The sequence below is a fragment of the Brachycentrus maculatus genome, unplaced genomic scaffold (assembly GCF_059751285.1).
Source record: "Brachycentrus maculatus isolate JH-2025_06_01 unplaced genomic scaffold, ASM5975128v1 h1tg000475l, whole genome shotgun sequence".
NCBI lineage: Eukaryota > Metazoa > Arthropoda > Insecta > Trichoptera > Brachycentridae > Brachycentrus > Brachycentrus maculatus.
This window is the reverse complement of record NW_028281222.1, coordinates 3,002,501-3,029,647: the sequence shown is the minus strand read 5'-3', so window position 1 is coordinate 3,029,647 and position 27,147 is coordinate 3,002,501. Positions and strand designations below refer to the sequence as shown.

The 27,147-nt window shown below is 32.1% G+C and overlaps 2 protein-coding genes across 3 annotated transcripts; both read right to left on the bottom strand.

Annotated features, from left to right (window-relative positions):
* Window positions 1-365: 365 nt before the first annotated feature.
* Window positions 366-4,211, bottom strand: LOC148302195 (uncharacterized). 2 transcript variants are annotated; one of them, XM_088272022.1, is made up of 3 exons: window positions 3,437-4,211; window positions 2,806-3,328; window positions 366-2,292 (listed from the first exon to the last, which is right to left on the bottom strand). In XM_088272022.1, the coding sequence occupies exons 2-3, from the start codon at window positions 3,302-3,304 to the stop codon at window positions 467-469; spliced, it is 2,325 nt and encodes a 774-aa protein (XP_088128148.1). In that variant the 5' UTR covers window positions 3,305-3,328; window positions 3,437-4,211; the 3' UTR covers window positions 366-466. The 2 variants fall into 2 exon arrangements, with proteins under 2 accessions (XP_088128148.1, XP_088128146.1); XM_088272020.1 differs by having other exon boundaries at window positions 4,075-4,211.
* Window positions 4,212-6,484: 2,273 nt separating this feature from the next.
* LOC148302194 (uncharacterized) lies at window positions 6,485-25,512 on the bottom strand. The gene is made up of 3 exons (XM_088272029.1): window positions 24,167-25,512; window positions 14,201-14,403; window positions 6,485-7,441 (listed from the first exon to the last, which is right to left on the bottom strand). Exons 1-2 carry the CDS (start codon window positions 25,475-25,477, stop codon window positions 14,206-14,208), a joined length of 1,509 nt encoding a protein of 502 aa, XP_088128155.1. The 5' UTR covers window positions 25,478-25,512; the 3' UTR covers window positions 6,485-7,441; window positions 14,201-14,205.
* Window positions 25,513-27,147: the final 1,635 nt, after the last annotated feature.

The window sequence follows — 27,147 nt, the reverse complement described above, 5'->3', positions numbered from 1 at the left end:
TTTTTCAACACTCAATTCCTTTCTGGTCCTTTTAAAGCCTAAAATAGTAATAAAAAAAACATGCAATTATCTAAGAAGTAACCCTTGTTAATATTTTAATATTAAGATTCATATTTAAACATAGGTTAATGGTTTAATATTTAAATGCAGGGTTAGCCTGCATACAAGAATAGTTTTTTTTATATAAGAATCAGATAGTAAAGGAATGTAGAGCTTCTTGCAAATAAAAATAATATGCAGAAACTTAAATTAACAGGACTCCTTAACTGGTCATTGACTGATTCAACCCTAGATAACTAAATTATATTTGTAGATACATAGTAACTAAACTTTCGTCGGGCGGACTAAGCAATTAAAAACGTGAAAATTATCAAATGTATTTATTAAACATAGGAACTGATTACATGGCACTTAAGTTTGGTTTATTAGGAATGAGTGGAAGAGACATTCAATAGTAAATCACTATTCACGCACATGCACAGCTACTACACATGTCAATATTGTGCGATCCACAAATGGCATTTTTGCATTTCATGCATCGATGTTTTGTCATCCTACGAGCCTTTGATGGACAAAAATAACAGATTTTACGCACATTAATCACAGAATGAACAGCAGTTTCAGGGTCTGAAGACTCACCAAGAATATCTTTTATCAAGACCTTGATGTCACGCCTTAAAGTCACCGTTTCTAGTCGCTCCCGAAGCCAAGGCTCCATCAGTTGATCCCCCATCTTCATGACAAAATCGCGTCGTAGTATTGGCTTCTTTTTATTTCTCAAGTTGTTCGAGACGTAAATAGCATAAGCATTGATAGTAGCCAGGTTTAACATATTATAAAAAATACATAACGGCCATCTTTTAGTTTTTCTGTTAACACACATTTGATCGACCGTGTCCACGGCACCCTTGGTACTGTTATAAAAATGAATTATTTCGGGTTTCCCTGTACTTTCTTCAATGTTTGGTTGATCATGAATTGTGGACAAAGCAAAAACGACTTTGTTTGACTTAGTTTTGTAGGAAACTAATGTCTTATCGCCGTCGTAACAAAACATCGAGGTTCCAATAGCGCGAGATCTAGAATTTTTTAGTTTTTCGGGAATTTCTCGTTTGTTACTCCTTAAAGTTCCCACTAAAGTCAAATTATAAGGTGTCTGTAATAGCTCATCGGCCAAAGATACAGACGTGAACCAGTTGTCCATAGTTATGTTACGATTGGTGCCGTGCAAAGTAGATGTTATGTTTTTTATGAAGAATGTAGCCAATGGTTGTTTTTGTGTATCAGATCCTTTTCCCAGGTATGGAATAGCATTAATAACGTATTTACTGTTTACATCTGTGGCCATGACAACTTTTATTCCGTATTTGTTTGGTTTATTAGGAATGTACATTTTAAATGGGCATCTTCCACGAAACCCAACCAGCTGTTCATCTACAGTAATATATGATCCTGGCGTATACCATTTTTTAAAGTTATCAATCATATTTTGCCACAATTCACGTATGTGTGTGAACTTGTCCTCTTTTTTTCTTTCATCTCTTGTTTGCTTTTCGTCGAATCGGAGGAATTTTATGAGATAATTAAATCTTTCTGCACTCATACAAGCTTTAAAAATTGAGCCCGATCGTTTAGTATCGAACAGGATGCGAGTTGGCAAATGGTTGCTTTTCATAGCTGCGGAATTTAATAACAAACCGAGCAAAGCTTTTATTTCTGACAAATTAGTCAGTGAGGCCGTATTAGTCTGTTTATATTTATTCCTTTGACTAAGCATCTCTGCGTTGGTAAATGTTACAACTAGTTGTAGCATATCATCAGTTATGAAAAGCTGAAATAAATCTATTGGTTCCTGTAATTCTCTAGCTTCTCCTCTTGGCCCTGGTATAAAATTTACAATGTTCGGTCTCAAAGTACGAGTAGAAGGCGATCTTGGTACAGACGACCATTTATGTTTGTTTTTCCCATAAAGGAATCGGGAGGTCAGTTGGAGAACACGCTGGTTTCCCTGGTTTGAGGATTGAGGAATATTCGGTTCATGAATATCCCCTAAAGAGTCATCAGAGTCAATGAATTGAGTTCTTTGTCTCTTATTTGGTTGTATGGTGTCGTCCTCGGGCTCTGAAAATTCGTTGAAGAATTCGGAATCAGAAGTTTCGAGATGTATTTCCTCCTCCACATTATCTTCTGTCTCTGAGGAGTTATTTGAACCCTCCTGAAATTCTTCCTCCGTTTCTTCATATTGTTTTTCGAGCCATTTACTTATCTGCTCTTCTTGTTTTCTCAAATATTCTAAAAAATAAAAGGTACGAATCAAAGACAGATATAAACAGTCGAAACAAAGAAAAATCTCATTTATGTAAAGTGTAATACATAATCAAATAATAATGAAACTAAACTTTGGCAAACCGAACGACGATGTAGCTGTAGGTCACCTTTTAATTATCGTGTGATTGCAATCGCGTCACCCGATGGACTATTCGCACCAATCAGGAATCATCAGGAAGGCAAAAGTAAGAGAACTTGACTTTCTCGGAGGGGGGCGTCGTCGCGTGGACGAATGTTTAGTTATCTAGGGTTAAGTGATCACATGATGCACTGTGTAACATTTGCCATACTATTCATGATTGACAACCACACAACTCAAATTTCGTCAAATAGAAATACAAACTTCAATTGAAAACACCAAAAATGCGACATCTAAACTTGAAATTTATAAGTTAGCAGCAGAAGGACGGGCAAGTTCAGCATTTGTGACCAAAATTTGGATGCATTTAAAGTATATGAAATAAAATAAATACTTACTAGAGTTAAGTACAATGTTACTCGAGGATTGCAAACATTCTTGTTTAACATTAGGAAATGAAATGTCAATTTCAGTGAACATAGTACTGGTTCCTGATTCTGCTGGCTTGCTTAGGTCTTCCCTAGCAAGAAGATTGTAATTATAAACATCATAGGTTAGAGTCTCAGGATCTTCTGGGAAGATGACCTCCTCCTTTACAGTAAAATGTGGCCCACTGTTGCCTAAATTAAACTCTGTTTCATTTTTCCCAGCATGCAACTCAATACCACAGGATTCATCTGTTACAGGTTCAGACATGATAAGAGGTACTTCTGGGTAGATATTCTCTTTCTTTACAGCTGAGTGTGATTTTTGTCCATCACAATGCGGTATATTCCTGTTTCCCACAGCTAACTCTGGCTTTTTCTCGAGTATTGCCTCTTCCTCAGTATGTAGACTATTGCCTTGCCCATAGTTAGTCCCCAATTCAGTCTTAACTCTGACTGAAGGGGGCTCCATTATATATCTTTGTATTTATTTTCCCTGTAAATATACAAAGTAATACACAATAAGTCTTTTTCATATGAATTCCTTTAATTTTATGCCGTAATATTATATATTTCTAACAGTATTTAAAACAAATGTGTCTACCGTTAAAATGCGAGGATGAAAATAGAGTATACAAAGAAAACTAAGCAATGTTGAAATATCAATACGTATCATGAATTTATTTGCAAATTAACTGTGTTTTGTAATATGTGTGACAGCACGGTGCACATTTCCAGTAAATTTATTCTTTTTAGAGGCAGTTTTTGTACTACAAACTACAAGAGGACGTAATAAGCCGATTCAATTCGGAGCATGTGATTGATAGACATTGTGCAAACGTTCAATATTACAATACGTACTGTATAAAAAAATTAATACAATTATATTTTATTAATTATTGTATTGAAATGTATTATCAACGTATTCACGTGAACCATCAGCAAGTTCTTTTTATTTATGCACTTGACGAAGTATGAACTTCTATGGTTTCAAATTTGACAGCTAGAATAACATAACTTTAAATTCCTTATTGAAGAATGATAAACATTTAGCGTAGCAAGAAAGCTCATAGCACAGATTAAACAATAGTATTATTGATTTAATATGTATGATTTATCATTTTATTGTTTGTTTGATAAGCATTACTCAACACAGAAATGCGGAAGGGGGGATGAGGTATGGTCAGCAAAATAATATATTTTGACACAAGTCCTTCTATTTCTGTCTATCTATAGCATTACCAAAACATTGAAATGAGCGCATCACTGCCTGTGACGAAATTTAAAGCCAATTTTTAAAAAAAAATCGTTATTTTTGAGTAAACAACTTTTGCAAATATTTATACCGGCGATCAGCCACAGACAAACTAATTGTATAGATAAGCTCTAAGTGGCCATAGACTAACGAATTTAAGTAACCAGCCATAGACAATATGGTGACACTGTCGGCCAATACAGTACCTACCTAACGACCTCACCATTTAAAAAAAAATACGTTTTTTCTATCTTTTGATAACTAATATATATTCATACCATTTTATGAACTTATAGTACCTTCCCCAATGCTATAAATGTATACGCTCTTTGTATTTTATATTAGAAATAGTATTTTTACAGACATCTACTGTTTTTGTTCTATACTAAACATTAATTTTCACAAATTATATTTCACTTCGCACAATGTTTTTAGTTTTTCAATATTGTTCACAGATGGTGCTATACACGAGAATAATATTTGTGTAAAAAAAATATATTAGCTAACCATCACGCCATTTTATCGCAGGAGTAGCTGAGAAAATAGAACGCCACACCATTCAAACAACTTTGCTTCTTCCATTCATTCATCTCCTCGCACAAATCTGCAAATTATTTCATCTCCTGACCTGACCACTTTTAAGTATTTGAAATACTCGATTATGCCAATTTTTCCTCGGTTTTCCTCGATAATATTAATGTATACATAAACAATACTTACAGTCACTTTGTTTTAGGTATAATAAGACATTAACAGTCAGATTTTGGTCCCGTGGTTAGTGTCGCGGACTCTTTAGTCAGAGTTTCTCGGTTCGAACCCACTCTACCACAATTTGATACCTTTTCAACATAACGGGTTTTTAGGCAACCATACTTCAATATAACAAATTACTCTATAATCAGTTTTTTTCCAAAACTCCCTAAATTCGTTATATCAAGATTCCACTGCATAAACTGTTTATGTTTATTTTTCATTTGTATTAATTTTCTTGTGACTTATTCAACGAATTTCTAAAGCCCCGTAAATGCCTAGACTTCCATATTTTTTTCATCTTTGATGAGATGTCAAAAAATAATATGAATTTCTAAAACATTATTATGAAATACTCTCAAATATACAAAATCAGCAAGCGACCGGCTCAACGAGAAGCCGCTCATGTTGTCTGTCCACATTTTTAAAAATATATGTGGATTGTTATTTGGCAAATAAATATTTTTCAACTCCTTACCTTCAAAAAACTATTTTCTTTTCAATACCATACATTTATTTCGAAGAAAAACTTATTTTTTCAATACAAAAACGGCATTGAAAGCAAATAAATCGATTACATGAAATTTTACCTGGTTTTAAAAAAAAAATTAATTGTGGTCTATTTATTATCCCGCCTTAAGGCCAATGTAGATACGTTTTTCCGTCAACTAAAGATGAAGTAATTCGCTTTCGAGTTTTGTGTTGTGGTTTTTTTAGGTGTGTTATAAGATGGTCCGCCTCCATAGTGTAATGGTCAGCACGCTCGGCTACCGTACTGAAGGTCGCGGGCTAAATTCCCAAGGGAGGGGTCTAATAAATATAAGTGATTTTTTCACTCTAATATTTATTGAATATTACCCTCGACTGGTACCTGAAGCGAAGGGCTGATCACCTTTCCTGTGGGGTGAATGAATTGCACAAATAATAAAAAATAAAAAAATATTCATTTATTTCATAGATACATACAATTTTTTTACCAAAATGAATTAATACATTCGACATGATTGATTCCAGATTAGTTTGGGTCTTAAGATAACAATACGTTTATATGATACAGGGCCCTATGTGCATTAAGTGCAGATAAGGGTTTGAAGGAGGTTAAGAAAAAAATGTTTTTTTTTAAAACGTTTAATATAAAATATAAATTATAAAACAAGTTTTTAATTTAAATATTAAGTTAACTTTATTATGGATACGATTTATAAATATATGAATATATATATATATATATATATATATATATATATATATATATATATATATATATATATATATATATATATATATATATATATATATATATGTATATATATATATATATATATATATGTATATATATATATATATATATATACATATATATATATATATATATATATATATATATATATATATATATATATATATATATATATATATATATATATATATATATATATATATATATATATATATATATATATATATATATATATATATATATATATATATATATATATATATATATATATATATATATATTTATATATATTTATATAAATATATATATATATATATATATATATATATATATATATATATATATATATATATATATATATATATATATATATATAAACATGAATATACATAAAAAATATATATGGAATTAAATTATATTGCACATTTTTAAGTAATTTTAACTACTTTTAATAAGAATAAAAATTTTAAAAAATTGTTTTTAAAAATTATACGAAATGTATTTCAGGTAACCGTTGACTTATTTATTTTTAAACTTAACAATTGATATAAATAACTTAACTTAACTTAAATATTATTGCACAAAACATGCTTAAATTACTAAGTTTAATTTAAAAAAAACGATAAGAAAGTTGTATGCTTACAATTTTTGTACAAACATCAAATGTATCTTTTACGACAGGTTTTTTATTTCAAAATGGACGTTTTTCAAATCAAATTTGACGTTTAACAAATCAAACCGCCTTTCCAAATATTTTGAAATCTTATTTGATTCAGATAGTTTGTACAAAAAATGTAATGTAACTTTAAAAACATGTATTTTTATTAATTACTCATTTGAATGTGATTTTATAAATAAAATATACAATATTGAATCTAATTTGATTTAATCAGGTTTTTGCAGCTTGTGATGTTATTTAACTAGTTTTTACAGATTGAAATTGAATTTGGTCTACAGATATCAGCTGGTTTTAGCAGATTTTAAGTTATTTTGATTAAAAGGTATCAGCTGGTTTTAGCAGATATTTATTTAATTTAACTAAAAGGTTTCAGCTGGTCTTGGCGGATTTTAATTTAATTTGATTCAGAAATATCACCTGGTTCTCGCAGATTTTAATTTGATTTGATGAAAAGGTATCAGTTGTTTTTAGCAGAATTTAATGTTATTTTATTAAAAGATATATAACAGATTTAATATAATTTGGTGAACAGTTATCAACTATTTACAGATCCTAATTGATTTTTTACTGGCAATTCAAATGAATACAATTAGATGACAATAAATACAATTATTTTAATTTGCTATTATTATTTTACTATGATGGCAGGTTCTTAAACGATGCTAGCGCGGAAAGACGTCATTTTCTGAAAACAAAAAAATATTATACATTACTGAACATCATCAACAATGGTTAAATCCAATTCACAAATCCCTCACTCCTTTCAAGAACGTCATAAATAAAAAATCGTCAATTTTCATTTGTGCATGTTTTCGGAATGCCCAGAAAACGTACTATAATAATACCCAGCAAAAGAGGCATATTTTTAACTTAATATTTACCCGCTACAGGGCAGAATGTGATGTTTTTGCATTTCGAAGAAAAGGTATTGTTTAATTATTTTTTTAAATATACTAAATATTTTCCAAATGTAGAAAAAACCTTCAGGTTTTACCTAAAAAGATCTGTTGCACAGCAAAAAGAATAATAAGTGGCTTGATATTTATTTTAAATACATTGTATAATATGTTTAAACTTTAAAAACGTTCTCCCGAAAAATCAAGTTTTTTATTTGTGACGTCCTTGAAAGGAGTGAGCGAAATGTGTACGCTAGTGTAAATATGCAAGTTGAATAAAATATTGTTGAAATTAAAATTAGGAAATAAATAACTTGTTTTTTTACCACTTGAGTTTATTTAAGACAACTAGTTTCATAAGCTATTCATATTTTCGTATTTTTTTCATAGGTTTACATTTAGTACACTCAAACTAAAAATAGTTGTCTTAAATGCACTCAAGTGGTAAAAAAACAAGTGTTTACATTAATAATTTCAACATTAAACATTTTAAATAATTATGTAGATTGCCCAGAGTTTTTATCACTCATCAATTTTAGAGTCCCGGGAGCACAGACCAGAAACAAAAAAAATAATTAAAATCCCTAAAATGCACACCAAGTCTTACCGAAATTCATTTGTAAATCGAGCCTGCGATATGTGCAATGCAATGCTTAGTGAAATAGACATCAATAAAGCTTATTTTAATACGTTTAAGACTAATAAATATTGTTGATGTACAAATATCGCTCACTCCTTTCAAGAACGTCATAAATCAAAAAACTTGATTTTTCAGGAGAACGTTTTTAAAGTTTGAAAATATAATACAATGTATTAAAAATAAATATTAAGGCACTTATTGTACTTTTTACTGTGCAACAGATCTTTTAAGGTGAAACCTGAAGATTTTTTCTACATTTAAAAAATATCTAGTAAATTTAAAAAATGATTAAACAATACATTTTATTCAAAATGCAAAAACAACACTTTCTGCCCTGTAGCGGGTAAATATTAAATTAAAAATATGCCGCTTCAGCTGGGATATAATATATTTTATGGGCATTCCGAAAATACAACTGAAAATTGAAGATTTTTGATTTATGACGTTCTTGAAAGGAGTAAGCGATATTCGACTAGTTGATAAAGAATTTTTTTATTATTTTATAAAAACATGTAATGTTAGTTTATTATATAGTCATACTTTTATGTACATGACAGATTATTTTTATTTTTAGATTACTTAAGTGAAAACCTCTAATTGGAATGTTTTTATTTCATTTTATTATATTATGTTATTTTTGTTCAATATTCTGTTGGTTTTCCAATAAATAAATATATCTTACCACAAAGTAAATGCCGAAACAATAAATAAATTAAATTAAAATATTATTTTTTGACAACTCATCAAAGATGAAGAAGAATATGGAATTCTTTGATGAGATGTCAAAAAATAATATGAAAATAACTCCTGTAATTGAATTGTCCGCCTCCGTAGTGTAATGGTCAGCACGCTTGGCTACCGAACTGGAGGTCCCGGGTTCGATTCCCGGGGGGGTCAAATAAATAAAAGTGATTTTTTCACTCTAATTCAATATTACCCCGGACTGGTACGTGAAGCGGAGGGCTGATCACCTTTCCTTTGTGTGTTAACGATCAAGATAACACTGTGTTTATATAATACAGTGCCCTATGCACCATTGGGGTGCGGGTAAGGGTTTGAATTGAAATTGAATTGAAGATAATCAAGATTTTGTGAACAAGTATTTAGACACATTCAAAATGTTGTAAATAAATTGAAATATTTTGATTTGTAATATATATCATATAGCCAGATTTATTGTGATCAAAACTTAGGAAATCGCACCTACTGAACCGAGTTACCAAGCTCTTAATTAATTATCTTAGTCATTTATTAACAATTTAAACGAATTTAGAAGAATTTCACTAATTTTGTGAGTAAAAAGCGTGACGACTTTACGTTCACTAAACTAATAATTGCACAGCGAATTCGGCTGAGTGAGGTACTAGAACGTAATATGCGTTATGAAGAATCTACGTGGTTGAGTACCTGACTTGTATTTCGGAGCTGATTATGTATTTATTTATATATTATTTTTTATTTGTGTTAACAACAGCAACATATCGCTCACTCCTTTCAAAAACGTCATAAATAAAAAAACTTGATTTTTCAGGAGAACGTTTTTAAGATTAAAAATATAATACAATTTTTTTTAAATAAATGTCAAGCCACTTATTGAACTTTTTACTGTGCAACAGATCCTTAAGGTAAAACCTTAAGGTTTTTTCTCCATTTAGAAAATATTTAGTATATTTAAAAAAAATAACTAAACAATACCTTTTCTTCAAAATGCAAAAAACAACACTTTCTGCCCTGTAGTGTGTAGAATATTAAGGTAAAAATATGCCGCTTTTGCTGGGATATAGAACATTTTCTGGGCAATCTGAAAACATGCAGAACTGAAAATTGACGATTTTTGATTTATGACGTTCTTGAAAGGAGTGTGCGATATGTAAAACAAAACAATTAAGAAATATACATTAAACAAGCCAATTATAGTTAACCACAAAAACATAAATAGTATTTTTTGACATCTCATCAAAGATGAGGAAGAATATGGAAGTCTGGGCATTTACGGGGCTGACGACCGTCATAGGCTGGTTTAAGTGATCACTTTACACACGTGTAACATTCACCAATTCTACCCATTAATGACAACCACACTACTCAAGTTCTATATATATAAACTAATTTTGAAACATTATTCTGAAACACTATAACTTCACTAAAGACATCTATTGGTGAGATGATAAAGCTCTGAAGTTCTATCAAAAAATTCTCAAGTTTAAGAAAAAACATTGAAGTTCCAGCAAAAAGTTCTCAAGTTCATGAAAAAATCACTGAAGTTCCTGGAAAAAGTACTCAAATTCGAGAAAAAACACTGAAGTTCCTGCAAAAAGCACTCCAATTCGAGAAAAAAGAACTGAACTTCCTGTAAAACGTATTCAAGTTCGAGAAAAAACCACTAATGTTCAAACAACTTTTTACTATTTTTTTGTTTGTTTTAAAAGTATTTTTTTTTAAACTTAAGATATAAAAAAGAAATTTCTGATGATTTTTTTTTTAAATATTCCACTTACTTAAAATGCAAATAAAAACAAATTTATGAAGACGTTCATTAATGAATTTTAATGGGTTTTTCGACAGTAGCTTACAGCTTGAAGTGCTTAGACACCAAAATAACGAATAATAAACGACGTATTGATTTTTAACCACTTAGTTTGGCTGATAAATACCCAAGATTATTGATATCCTAACAAAGACGAAGACGTTATGGAGATGGGTAACCGACCTATCCTGTAACTGCAATTTGACAGGCGCCGTGGCGTAGTTGTGCAGACGCTCGACTGCGAGACTGGCGTCGTGGTTTCGATTCCCGGAAATTACAAAATAAATTCAAGAAAGATTTATTTTCACTTGGTCTGGGTGTTTGTGCTGTATTTTTCACATTTACCTTCCCTATCTTTACTATCCTACCTGCAGACATGCCTCTAATAGAGGCTTTGTGGTTTATTCCTTTAAAAAATTAGTTGGAAAGAAAATGTACCTAACGTTTACCATCCTTATTGGGTAACCGAAAAGTAACAAAAGTAAGTAAAACACTCTCCTTATCATTCATCTTATAAATTATAAGGATGAATGATAAGTAAAGAGTTTTAGTTACCTATTAGTCACATATCTAGGTTGAATAATCATTATCATAATACACGAGGACATAACAAAATACATGTGGAGCCCATAAACACTGCTAAATTTGGAGTAAGGGCCTTAAAATATATTGCCCATACCCAAACTAACCAGCTGCCTGACATATATAAAATAGAACCCTTGCTTCTTATGCCTTTTTATTAAACCTGTTTATTATTTTTATATTTTGCCATGTATTACGTAGTTTTGGTTATTTAAAATAAATCTTTTTTGTAACTTTATTATTTATGTTCCAGTCTTGTTAACCTTAATCCCATATCCCAAAATGAGAAATAGAAATTACTCATCGGGAATATTTTATATATCGTAGTAGTACAGGAGAAAGTGACTAACTAACAAAACGTAAAATGTTCAGGAGGACCATTTAAGTCACTTTTGCTTGCCAACAAAATAAACATCAATGCAGTTAGTCATTTTTACCAAGTCAATATATTATGCTTACAAGTTTAAAATCCTTTGGGATGTTTTTCAGGGCAATATTAAGCTAGTAGGATATCAAATAGTTAATGATCACGTTTTTGTAAAAAAAATGCACTTGGTCGCTTTCTCCTGTATGACTACGATATATGACTTATGTATGTAATATGTTTTGAAAAATAAATAAACTGGAGTTTGTGCACTTCAGTGTGCAAGCGATGTCGAAGAGGCGCCTAACACATGCTAGGTTAGTTGTTCATCGCTCGCTATGATTACTTTTTTAAATGACCACATTCTCTGAATCTCTCTTAGTGGAATTTTGATCTTCGTGGTGAGTGAACGTTGCAAACATCGAATTTAGACCGTGTGTAATCTAAGTGACTTTTGTTATTTTGGTGAAAATGATTTCAAATATTAAAAAAATGGTTAAAGTTGAATTCGTGGGCTATTTGAGATGGAGAAGAATATTGATTATTTCTTTATTGATTATTTACAAAATAGCTTAGTTAGGTAACAAACGTTTTGTTTCTGTTAATCTTGTTAGGATAAGTAAACAATCTTTTTGTTTGTGTAAATCTTGTCAGGATAACTAAACAATCTTTTTGTTTGAGTAAATCTTGTCAGGATAACTAAATAATCATTTTGTTTGTGTAAATCTTGTCAAGATAAGTAAACAATCTTTTTGTTTGTGTAAATCTTGTCAAGATAAGTAAACAATCTTTTTGTTCGTGTAAATCTTGTCAAGATAAATAAACAATCTTTTGGTTTGTGTAAATCTTGTCAAGATAAAAAAAACAATATTTTTGTTTGTGTAAATCTTGTCTGGATAACTAAACAATATTTTTGTTTTTTGTCAATCTTGTCAGGATAAATAAACAATCGTTTTGATTCTGTTAATCTAATCAGGATAGGTAAACAATCATTTTGTCTGTGTAAATCTTGTCAGGATAAGTAATCAATATTTCTGGTAGTGTAAATATTGTCAAGATAAATAAACAATCTTTTGGTTTGTGAAAATCTTGTAAAGATAAAAAAAAACAATCGTTTTGATTGTGTTAATCTTGTCAGGAAAAGTAAACAATATTTTTGTTTGTGTAAACCTTCCCAAAATAATTTGACAAAATAACAATATTTTTGTTTGTGTAGATGGCAATACGCATGATCTAGAAAGATATATAGCACTTCGGAGTTATCAAAAGGCAGTCTAAGGAAAATATAGCCATGATCTGTAAAAAGTCTCCACTTTGAGGTGATCTAAGGTTGGTCTTAAGAAAATAATGTCATGATTTGGAAAAAAGCATACAGATCAGAGTGATCAAGGATCATTTGAGAATAATATACGTACAAATTAAAATGTAGTTTTAATCATAGGTAGACTAGTAAATTTTGCACGTGTGTAAAGTGATCACTTAACCAGCCTACGACAGGTCATAAACCCGGTAAATACCCGGATATCCATATTATTTTCAACCACTTTACTCAAAATTTTGGAAGTCCTAGATATATTGATCAATCTCATGACGCTGTGCAAATGAGTTCACAACAGACATCTTTGTTGGATTGAAAAAAGCTTTTATTTGCATGGTAATATTCTTCCATATTCTCCTTCATCTTTGTTTATATTTTTAAAAAACAATGCATCAAATGTAATTTTTAAATTTCTTGAAATGGTATTACATGTTTTTAACTGAATTTCAGATAGCACTGGACTAGCATCGGATGGAATCGAACCAGCAACTCCTGTTTGGTAGTCAACTGTCCACCCAACAACTCCACGGCGCCTGTCAATTTTTTTCAACCATAAAATATTAAATTTAGTACACAAAGAAGTCCTGATACCGACCCTAATGTAACATGTAGTTGACAATTTTTTTGTTAATTATACTGTATGCAGTTGGAACTCGATCTCTCAGTGCGGCAAAACCATGTATGGTATATGTTCCAATGGTGATATAAGGAAAGGGTGCAAGGCTGAGATAAGCATTATCCAGCAAACTAAGAAAGGTGTGTTGAGATGGTTTGGACATGTAGAACGAATGAGTGAGGAAACAATGGTAAAACAAACAGATTGGTTGCATATTGAAGTGCGGCGTTCCACTCTCCCTGCCTACTGAATTGGAGTGGTCAATAATGGGTAGAATTGGTGAATGTTACACGTGTGTAAAGAAGTGATCACTTGAACCAGTCTATGACGGTCATCAGCCCCGTAAATGCCCAGACTTCCATATTCTTCTTCATCTTTGATGAGATGTCAAAAAATAATATAAGTATGTATTGGTTACATTCCCATGTTTTCTAGTCCCCTAATAAATTAGATTTTTATATGGTGACAGGTCATAAGCCGTGTTAGTAGTCGTGTGTTTACCTTCTCTAGTGGTACGTGACCTGCGCGTTGAAGCCCTCAGGCCCAGCGTGGTATCTGACATTCTGCAGACGACCGTCTGGCAGCAGAACGTGGTAGCTGCCACTCGCGTTGTCGCCATCGGACACCTCAGTATGGCCAAAGTCGTTACCGGTGTGTGCGTCGCGGACGCGGTACCCGAACTCGTACTGTGAAGCGTATTTCAGCTAGAAAAAAAAGAATATGTATATTTTATTACTTGCATATATGTATGATGGTTTTTTAAATTTCATGATGATAACAAATTTATGAGGCGAATGTAGTTGGAAAAAGAAGCAGAGGAAGACCGAGAAAAACTTGGCACGATCAAGAATGTCTAATACTTGAAAGCGGTTGAGGAGATGCGTGAATTTGGAAGAGACCGAGAGGTGTGATGGTTTTTTTCCATCTACCTCTATATGTATTTATATATGTATATAGATATATATATATATATATATATATATATATATATATATATATATATATATATATATATATATATATATGTATATATATATATATATATATATATATATATATATATATATGTATATATATATATATATATTTATATACATATATATATATATATATATATATATATATATATATATATATATATATATATATATATATATATATTTATTCATGTACATATATTATAACATTGGTCTTCCTCTTCTATTACAAACCACATTCTCCTACTTTTTTAATATTCTTTAATAAAAAAATGTAAACGTTTTGTATTTTTTTCTGATGAAAATAAACACATATTTCAGTGGTGTTTTATTTATCCCTTCTTAAAATACATTATAATATAAATAATTGACGACAATGGAAAGCGAAAAGGGTGGAAGTGGCATTTCAGGTGAGAGCTACATATAATAGGGTATCATTATGCAGGTGGAATATCGAGTTCATCAAATATTTTTTTTAAATAAAGAAAAAAAATCTATTTGTCATTTTTGAAAAAGTTTTTTTTTTTTTATTATACTTACAAATATTTCAATTTCACACTATTTTTGTACACCTAAGCGACGTTATTAAGTTGTATGTGTAAATACAAATACGAGTGTATTAAGTTGTATGTGTAAATACAAATTTTGTATTTACACCAGTTGAAAACATCTGTGGTTCTCGAAACTAGTCGTGCATAACTCAAAAGTAGTCTTATACAAGTGTTTTATTTTATGCCTATATAAGTATATTTCAATACATTTTTAGTTACTCTGATTTTTAAAACTAATTTATTACTTTTTTTCTTGAAAACTACAATTAATTATAATATTATAATAATAATAAAACCCTTATCCGCACCCCAATGGTGCATAGGGCACTGTGTCATATTAACGCAGTGTTATCTTAATCGTTTACACATGAAGGAAAGTTGATCAGCCCTCCGCTTCAGGTACCAGTCCATGGTAATATTGATATTACTTTTTTTCTTGAAAACTACAATTAATTATAATATAATAATAATAATAAAACCCTTATCCGCACCCCAATGGTGCATAGGGCACTGTGTCATATTAACGCAGTGTTATCTTAATCGTTTACACATGAAGGAAAGTTGATCAGCCCTCCGCTTCAGGTACCAGTCCATGGTAATATTGATATTACTTTTTTTCTTGAAAACTACAATTAATTATAATATAATAATAATAATAAAACCCTTATCCGCACCCCAATGGTGCATAGGGCACTGTGTCATATTAACGCAGTGTTATCTTAATCGTTTACACATGAAGGAAAGTTGATCAGCCCTCCGCTTCAGGTACCAGTCCATGGTAATATTGATATTACTTTTTTTCTTGAAAACTACAATTAATTATAATATAATAATAATAATAAAACCCTTATCCGCACCCCAATGGTGCATAGGGCACTGTGTCATATTAACGCAGTGTTATCTTAATCGTTTACACATGAAGGAAAGTTGATCAGCCCTCCGCTTCAGGTACCAGTCCATGGTAATATTGATATTACTTTTTTTCTTGAAAACTACAATTAATTATAATATAATAATAATAATAAAACCCTTATCCGCACCCCAATGGTGCATAGGGCACTGTGTCATATTAACGCAGTGTTATCTTAATCGTTTACACATGAAGGAAAGTTGATCAGCCCTCCGCTTCAGGTACCAGTCCATGGTAATATTGATATTACTTTTTTTCTTGAAAACTACAATTAATTATAATATAATAATAATAATAAAACCCTTATCCGCACCCCAATGGTGCATAGGGCACTGTGTCATATTAACGCAGTGTTATCTTAATCGTTTACACATGAAGGAAAGTTGATCAGCCCTCCGCTTCAGGTACCAGTCCATGGTAATATTGATATTACTTTTTTTCTTGAAAACTACAATTAATTATAATATAATAATAATAATAAAACCCTTATCCGCACCCCAATGGTGCATAGGGCACTGTGTCATATTAACGCAGTGTTATCTTAATCGTTTACACATGAAGGAAAGTTGATCAGCCCTCCGCTTCAGGTACCAGTCCATGGTAATATTGATATTACTTTTTTTCTTGAAAACTACAATTAATTATAATATAATAATAATAATAAAACCCTTATCCGCACCCCAATGGTGCATAGGGCACTGTGTCATATTAACGCAGTGTTATCTTAATCGTTTACACATGAAGGAAAGTTGATCAGCCCTCCGCTTCAGGTACCAGTCCATGGTAATATTGATATTACTTTTTTTCTTGAAAACTACAATTAATTATAATATAATAATAATAATAAAACCCTTATCCGCACCCCAATGGTGCATAGGGCACTGTGTCATATTAACGCAGTGTTATCTTAATCGTTTACACATGAAGGAAAGTTGATCAGCCCTCCGCTTCAGGTACCAGTCCATGGTAATATTGATATTACTTTTTTTCTTGAAAACTACAATTAATTATAATATAATAATAATAATAAAACCCTTATCCGCACCCCAATGGTGCATAGGGCACTGTGTCATATTAACGCAGTGTTATCTTAATCGTTTACACATGAAGGAAAGTTGATCAGCCCTCCGCTTCAGGTACCAGTCCATGGTAATATTGATATTACTTTTTTTCTTGAAAACTACAATTAATTATAATATAATAATAATAATAAAACCCTTATCCGCACCCCAATGGTGCATAGGGCACTGTGTCATATTAACGCAGTGTTATCTTAATCGTTTACACATGAAGGAAAGTTGATCAGCCCTCCGCTTCAGGTACCAGTCCAGGGTAATATTGAATAAATACGTGTTTGAATGAATTAATTACGTGTTTATATTATTTATTTATTTTAAAAAATCATTTCTTTTGACCGTTATCAAAACCCAATAGGGCATCACCTCTAAATCATCTGAAATCTAGCTACGGCTTATGCAACACCGCTTATCATGGCCCTACTTAGGCTTCAAGTTTAAAAGTTATATAGCCTATACCTTCTTGTAAGCGGATTTACTCTTTATGTCAAAAGTTACTATAATTTCGTGTAATTCATAAGTGAAAATTCGAGGAAAAAAGGCTCGTTCGATGCAATGTTGGCTAAAGTGTCGGGTTGTGGTCCCGTGGTTAGTGTCGCGGACTCTTAAATCAGAGTTTCTCGGTTCGAACCCACTCTACCACAATTTGATACCCATTTCTTATAATGAGCCACTTAGGCTCACAGAAATAGTATGAAATTGAAATATTTGTGTAAATAATAAAAACATAAATATTTCTCTAAAAAAAAGCGTTAATAACATATATCAAGGCAAAATGATCAGTCCTGCGCTTCAAACACTAGTCGAGGGTAGTAGTAATAATAATAATAATAAAACCCTTATCCGCACCCAATGGTGCATAGGGCACTGCATCATATAAACGCAGTGTTATCTTGATCGTTTACACATGAAGGAAAGGTGATCAGCCCTCCGCTTCAGGTACCAGTCCAGGGTAATATTGAATAAATATTACAGTGAAAAAATCACTTATATTTATTTGACCCCCCTGGGAATCGAACCCGGGACCTCCAGAACGGTAGCCGAGCGTGCTGACCATTACACTACAGAGGTGAGGGTAATAGTAAATATATATTAAAAAGAAAAATCTGTCCTATTTATTTTGACTCCCCCGGGAATCGAACCCGGGTCCTCCAAACGCGCTAACTAGTACTATTTGTAAGAATTTTTTTTCGATTTACGATCGAGATACTGTGGATCTGACTTCTGCAGTGTTCTATGCACCACTGGGTGAGGATTTCAGTTATTTAAAGAAAAATTTATAAAGTTATACAATTTAATCATTTATTAAATAAATAAAATTATAATAGTCATAGATCTTGCATCACCGGATATACGAATGACGTAAATAACAAGTGGAATTAATTTTTATATTTTTATTTTTAAAAGCTTTATTCCGAAGTCTCAAACAATTCAAAGCTCCGTAGACCGTATTTTAAAATTATTAAAGAAAACAATTGTTTTTTACCTCTTGAGTTTATTCAAGACAACCAGTTTCGAAAACTAAGCTTCCATCTTCAGGTCTAAAAATGAACTAGTTGTCGTAAATAAACTCGAGTGATAAAAAAACAAGTGTTTTATAAAATAATTTTAACATGTCTAACCACAAAGTAAATGCCAAAACAATAAACAAAATAGATTTATATTATCCACTGACACTTCGTGATGGAATTGCATTTTTAATATATTATTAGATTAAAACCAATATTTTTAGCTTTTCCACTTAATTTTTATTTGACCAGCGACCGGGTTTCGTCGTTACCGACATCATCAGACTGGTGGACCAGTCTGATGATGTCGGTATTAATAAACAAAATGACCGTATTATATATATTTTTAAATAAAATATCCTTTCCTCCCTTATAAATAATTGACATGTTGTTTTTTGTGAGTTATCAGCAGCATCTACGGTCTATTTCAAACTTAACTCAAATCAACAACAAAAAATGACATCATGTAAAATGTCCCTTAGATCATTCTATATTTCCAGTAACGAAACATTTACTAAATATTTACTTTTTTACAAATTAAAATTCAATCTAAAATAAATAAATAAAATAATTTGAATAACTTGCAATGTAATAAATTAACGTACCAAAAAAAAATGATTAATATTGATGAGTACAAAAAAATTATATTAGCAAAAACCTGGAGTTTTCCTGGATGTGTATTATATAGGAGCTATTACATACATTTTATTAGGATATATTACATATAGTACAATGGTGTTAAATTTTTCCTTACTTCACATATAAAAAAAATAAAAGAGAAATACATATCGCTCACTCCTTTCAACAACGTCATATATAAAAAAACTTGATTTTTCAGGAGATTGTTTTTAACTAACTAACTAACTAACTAACCATCACGCCGCTTCCCCGCAGGGGTAGGAGGAGAGAATAGAGCGCCACACCACTCTGTCCTTGCAAACATTCTTCGCCTCTTCCACGTTCATGCATCTCCTCATACATACCGGCCGATTGTTACGACTCCTAACCTGACCACTTTCAAGTATTTGGTATACTTGATCGTGCCATGTTTTTCTCGGTCTTCCTCTGCTTCTTTTCGTCACTCATTCGTTCCACATGTCCAAACCATCTCAACACACCTTTCTTAATTTTATCGATAATGCTTATCTCAGCTTTGCATTCCTTCCTTATTTCACTATTCTCACATCTATCATACATCGTTTTGTCGCACATTCTTCTGAGAGATCGCATTTCGACTGCATTCAGTCTACTTTCATCCTTCTTTTGCCAACTCCATGTTTCACTTCCATACATTAGAGTGTTGCTTTTAAAGTTTAAAAATGTAATAAAATGTATTAAAAATAAATATCAAGCCACTCATTGAACTATTTACTGTACAACAGATCTTTTTAGGTAAAACAATAATGTTTTTTCCCAATTGAAAAATAATTAGTATGTTTAAAAAAAATAATTAAACAATACCTTTTCTTCAAAATGCAAAAACAACACTTTCTGCCCTGTAGCGGGTAAATATTAAGTTAAAAATATGCCTCTTTTGCTGGGATATAGTACATTGTCTGGGCATTCTGAAAACATGCACAACTAAAAATTTACGATTTTTGATATTTGACGTTATTGAAAGGAGTGAGCGATATGTATATGATTTAATTTAAGTTGATTCATCAATTCATTTTATACACATTTTCCTTAATTTCTGTTTTTTTCCTCTTCTTTTTCTCTGTCTTCTCTTATATTTTTTTTGTCACAATGTTTTTTTTTGTAACAGCCATAATCACTCGTTTGCGAGTGACCAATAAAACATTATAATAATAATAAAAAAGGATAATAATTTTCTTGGCAGAAATAAATATAAATGCCAAATCAAAACATATGTTGTTAAAATTTACCCGAATGTCCAGTTAAATAAAATAAATATTACACTCTCCTTATCATTCATCGTTCACTTTGTGTAATACCACTATAACTATTACACAAAGCGAACAATGAATGATAAGGAGAGTGTTATATTATCATACCACGTTGCTTTTAATATACAAAATAAAATAAATATATTTTTTAAAACAATATTATTTTTATTGAACTGGTTATAAACATATATACAGAGCTAATAAGTTATAACAAATTGTTTTTTTATGTAAAAAAAACATAAATAAACATATTTACATTCGTATCGTATACGTTTCTCATATCGCTCACTCCTTTCAAGAACGTCATAAATCAAAAATCGTCAATTTTCAGTTGTGCATGTTCTCAAAATGCCCAGACAATGTACTATATCCCAGCAAAAGCGGCATATTTTTATCTTAATATTTACCCGTTACAGGGCAGAATGTGTTGTTTTTGCATTTTGAAGAAAAGGTATTGTTTAATAATTTTTTTAATTATACTAAATATTTTTCAAATGGAGAAAAAACCTTCAGGTTTTACCTAAAAATATCTGTTGCACAGTAAAAAGTTCAGTAAGTGGCTTGATATTTATTTTTAATACATTGTATACTAATTTTAAACATTAAAAACGATCTCCTGAAAAATTAAGTTTTTTGATTTATGGCGTTCTTGAAAAGAGTAAGCGATATATCAAAAATGAAGGAGAGCGTCTGTAGGGGTTTCTATAAAAAAAACTTACCATACCTCCTTTTAAACATAATGTCTTACTAAGTATGTAGAGCACATACCGCTTAGTCAAGTCGGAATCAAATTATAATTATTATCAGGGCTTTTTTCAACTTGTTTCTCGGTGAAACAGCGTTCCGGAACCTTTTTTCACGGATATATATTATATATGTTTTTAATTTACAAAATCAATTAAACAAAACAATGTTTGTGCTTACGTAATTACTATCTATATTTATATAATTTGTCAAAATGATAAAATATGGTACAATGATTAAAGAAAACACTTCGTTTTTACCACTTGAGTTTTATTATAGACTACATGTTTCAGAAGTTATACTTATAATGTTATTATACCTGAATGATGGATGTTTAACTTCTGAAACATGTAGTCTATAATAAAACTCAAGTGGTAAAAAACGAAGTGTTTTCTTTAATCATTGTAACATGTCTTACCACAAAGTTAATGCCGAAACAATAAATAAAATAAAATATGGTATTGTAATGAATGTTTCAATGATATTTGAATGATTTTTTTAAAATAAACAGCTTGACATGAAGTGAGTTCCGGTACCTTTTTTTGTTATAAGAAAACCCTGATTATTATTAACATTAATTAAATAACAAACAACCCTTAAAATAAAAATACTTAGAATTAACTAAGAGCATTAAGAGGGGTGTCTAAAAATTACTATAAATGTCATCGACGTCTAAAACATTATAGAGTCAATATACTCGTAAATGATGAAGAATATGAAAGTCTGGGTTTTTACAGGGTTTATGACTTATCATTTATGTATTATTTTGAGAAATAAAAAGATTCTAACTAAAACTATTCTACAATTTAAATGTGATATTTTTTAATATATTTTTGTTGTTGTTACTGATTTATACCCTAAACATGCTCTCAATCTTTTTTATCTTTTTCTGCACTTGTAAGATATGATTCTTCCTGCTGAAACCATGCTTTCTGCTGTGGTATCTGTGGCCCCTCCATTTGCTGGGTCTTCGCTTTCTATGCTTGATTGGCCTATGCGGAATCCCGTACAAACCACCATGATAGCTCTTGTGATGAGGCTTCCACCCCCCATGCCCATGTGGAAACACGTTCACACTCTCAATGTGGATAATATCACCTGTCTCTTCGCCATGTCCTTTGAATCTGTGCCCTTTCTTTTGACTACCTTCGGTTCTGATTATATTGAACACGCTTACGGGCTTTGGTTTATTGTAGTCGTGATCTCCGTGGCTCGAATAACCGTGATGTCCTGGTTTAGATACAAATTGATTAAAATTTTCTACGTAATAATTGCTCGGGTCTTTTCCTTTACCGTGTTGGCTTGTATAATAATTTCCATAAGAGTCACTGAAATCTTTGTTTAAGTACTGACCGTTTTTTGATGACTGGTAGCTTTGATCGTTTTCTTGGTTTCCATAGTAGTTTTCTGAGCTGTCAATGTATTCGTCATTATCTTGGTCGTCAACATACTGATTGCTTGGATGTTGAGTGTAATCATAGTCGAAACTATGACCCTGGTGGTATCTATTGTATCCTCGGCCGGAATTTCTGGTGTAATCGTGGAAGATGTCGTCTGAGATATAATTGTTCTGGCTGTACCCCGAAGCGTAACGGTTGTTCTCTCTACCTCGAGACTCGTAGCTTTGAGGATAGCGATGATTCTTGAATCTTTGGTTTCTGGTTTCGTACATATGTTCATCAATCGAAGAGTCGTCTTCGTGATAATTGTTATACCCTGAAGCGTATTGGCTGTAAGGAGGTCTATCGATGATATTTTCATATTTATTAGAATATCTTCCGTCTTGTTCTTCGTACTCCGGGCTATCTTCATCGTAATATTCGTCTTCAGATGTGTCTGGTTCGTCTGAAACGTATTCGCTGTCTTCTCCAGACGTGTCATATGAATTATCATAGTTGTGACTATTGACTCCTCGCGTTCCATAATTTGGGCGCATTTTATACCCCCCTCGATAAATATTATACAACAAATCTTTAATTGGCATTTTGATAAGATATCTCCTATATCTCTCCGGATTCGGACGCACGACCCTTGTTCTAACTCCGTTTAAAAGCCTGTAAAGCCTCGGACTTCTGACTAGTTTGATTCTCAAAGCTTCGAAGTGCGGATTACTATCATTATTAGCAGTTCCGTTTATTTGAATGACACTCAAATTATAACTGTTACTGGGCAAACCAGTTACGTTATATGCCAAGTCATCGTACAATGGAAAGTCTTCATCCGCATCGGTAGTATTGCCATTGTCATAATAGTAAAATTCGGACTCTCCATCGTTCTTGAAGCACTCTGTACAATTCACGTTTTTAGAAAGGTCATCCATTATGTTCGCGGGTATCTTATCATCTAATGAATTTATCACTGGTGTGTCGGTTGAATAAGAATTTATCAAAGAAGTTTTAAGCTTACTTTTAGCAAAATAATTATTCGTAAAATTTTGTGTATTTGCGACAGGTTTAGATGTTGTACTATATTGGTTTACTGCGGGTGTATTTTGGATATTTTTTGCTAGAGATGGCCTTTGATTCAGCTGGAATTTGTATTCGATCTGCCGTCTTGTACGTTTCCCATGTTGACCTAATGTTGTTCTATTACGTTTGACTAATCTATCACCGAAACTCAACTGACCTTCACCTGGTTTGATCGTCGTAGCATAGTTAATCTCGGAACTATCCGCATCCTCGTCGTTTTCGACTCCCTGATCAATATTAACGGATATTTTTATATTAGGTTTGTATTTATTCTTAAGTTTTCTAATGCTCGAGTTAGTATCGTTTAGTTCCTTAACAGTACTTACGTTATCGTATCCGGATGAGTAAGAATGATGGCTTGATCCTGATGAGAAAAGGTTGGTGGCTGATGCTGGAATTTCCTTTACCTCGCTGGCAACCTCTACTTTGTAATAGTTGGTAGAAGATGTAAGAGATATCGGTCGTTCAGTGACAAACGGGACATGTTTCGTGATGATCTTGGGTGGTTTCCTGGTGTCTGCGATGTCCTGAACGTTCTCGGTGATCGGAGTGTGGTCCTTCACTTGATGGTATTGATCTTTGGGCTCGTACGTGTAGGTATACTCTGGTGAAGCGTACACTTGTTCGTAAGTCGTATAATATTCTCTCGGGACATCCAGAGAAGAAGATTTCAGGTTGATATTGACGTTTCTAAGGTCCTCACTTGTTAATTTGTGGTTCGAGCTACTCTGCTGGAGAAGTTGGTTCAGGCCTTGGATCTGATCGCTGGGGTCTTTTCCGATCAAAGCTGTTAACGACGCTTCTACATCTTCGTTACTTTTATAAGCATTTATTTGGCTGAAGTCATGATTTTGATACTTCAAAGCAGCTGACGTAAGGGAGCTAACGTCTTGAGTATACAAGTGCTGGGTTGGTTCGTATTTTACAGCCACACTTTCATGCTGCCCGCTTGTAGGGTATCTGCCGTATGCTGGTTTATATTTCTGGGTGTACACTTGTTCGTATTTCGGAACGTATTGAGTCCTGATTTTGTGTTGGTTAGGACTGTGATACATAGGATATACGGCGTACTCGACCCCTCTACTAGGTTTACGACTGATTCTTTGATTACTGCCAGGATGCTCTGAATCCAACCTTTTGCTTCTTATCTGCGAAGCTTGGCTATTCTTAACAGGATCTCGAGAGCCGTTTGAACTCTTAGCTTTTTCGACATGATCTGTCTGATTCAGTTCTTTTTCTTTTGGCGACTCGACGTTTCTTGTGATGTTCCTCTCTTTGGCTAGAGCTGTTACCTCTTTGACAAACTTTCTCTCCAGTTCTTTTTGGTAGTTTTCCTGTTGCTGGTGATGTGATTGTATATAGCTATCCATAGTTTCAACACCGACTTCTTTGAATCGTCTAGCTTGGGCTTTTTGCATTCTGTCTTTTTCAGAGTTGTACCTGGTCTGTTGGTTCTGCACAAAGCTTCTGGCTCTTTGTTTGAGAACATCCTCAGACAAGCCTTCTAAAGGGTTTCCAAAATATACGCCGGCTTCATTGTTTCTTTCAAACACCGGTCTAAGTGGAACCTTGGCTGACTTCACAACACACAAAGAGAAGAGTATTAGAGCTATCGTCATTTGAAATCTTGCTTCCATTTTTTAGCCTTGTTTGACGATGAATTTGTCCGATGGATGAAAATCTGAAAACAAAACAAAAAAGTATTAATTTAATCCACACAAATAAAACCATTTAAATAATCTACATAAATAAAACCAAAGATGTTCGTTTGATTGAAACCGTAAAGTTTCTCAAGTTATTCATCTTGTATGATATGAAATCTGGACACAACATCTGGACACAAGTTCAAATATGGGGTGTTTCATATGCTATTCTCTTTCTTTTCTATTTGACCAGACTGAGGCACAGTAATTTAATTACTTGATTTATCGAAAAATATATAATTATTAATCATTTCCTAACTAACTAACTAACTTACCATCACGCCGCTACCCCGCAGGGGTAGGCAGAGAGAATAGAGCGCCACACCACTCTGTCCTTGCAAACATTCTTCGCCTCTACCACGTTCATGCATCTCCTCATACATACCCGCCGATTGTTACGACTCCTAACCTGATCACTTTCAAGTATTTGGCATACCTGATCGTGCCATGTTTTTCTCGGTCTTCCTCTGCTAATCATTAATTATTAATTATAAATCATTTCCTATTGTAATGTTATATTGAAATACATTTACTATTTACAAACTACCGTAATACAATAAAACCGATGGTGATAAACCATGGATAAAACACTGCCGAATTAAATTATTAGAGATGAGGAAAACGAGGAGATTTATAAGGAGATGCATGAATGAGGAGAAGGCGAAGATTATTTGCTAAGACAGATTAGTGTGGCATTCTATTCTCTCTGTTTAAGTTTGGAGTAAGGTATTAGCAATTTATTGCTTATATGTATGTTTATACCCAAATTAGCCAGCTGCCTGACATGTCGCTCACACCTTCAACAAACGTCATATATCAAAAATTTACAATTTTCAGTTGTGCATGTTTTCGGAATGCCCACAAAATGTACTATATCCCAGCAAAAGCGGCATATTTTTAACTTAATATTTACCCGCTACAGGGCAGAAAGTGTGGTTTTTTGCATTTTTAAGAAAAGGTAGAGTTTAATTATTTTTTTAAATATACTTAATATTTTTCAAATGAAGAAAAAACATTCAGGTTTTACCTAAAAAGTCTGTTGCACAGTAAAAAGTTCAATAAGTTGCTTGATATTTATTTGTAAAACATTTTATTATATGTTTAAACTTTACAAACGATCTCTTGAAAAATCAAGTTTTTTTTATACATGACGTTGTTGAAAGGAGTGAGCGATGTATAAAACAGAACCCAGTCAGAATCCAAAATAAATGAACTGAAAAAATACTTTATGGAAACATATTTATGATAGTCATTAGTTATATTTTCTCATTTGTTTCCTTAAAACATTATTCTGACCTTATGTGTTTTATATGCCTATTTACTATACGGACAATTTTTTGTCCGCTATGATAACACTGCGTTTATTTTTTTTAACCCTTATCCGCACCCCAATGGTGCATAGGGCACTGTGTCATATAAACGCAGTGTTAACTTGATCGTTTACACATGAAGGAAAGGTGATCAGCCCTCCGCTTCAGGTACCAGTCCAGGATAATATTGAATAAATATTACAGTGAAAAAATCACTTATGTTTATTAGTATATTAGTATATTAGTTTATTAGTTTATAGTCCGCCTCCGTAGTGTAATGGTCATCACGCTCGG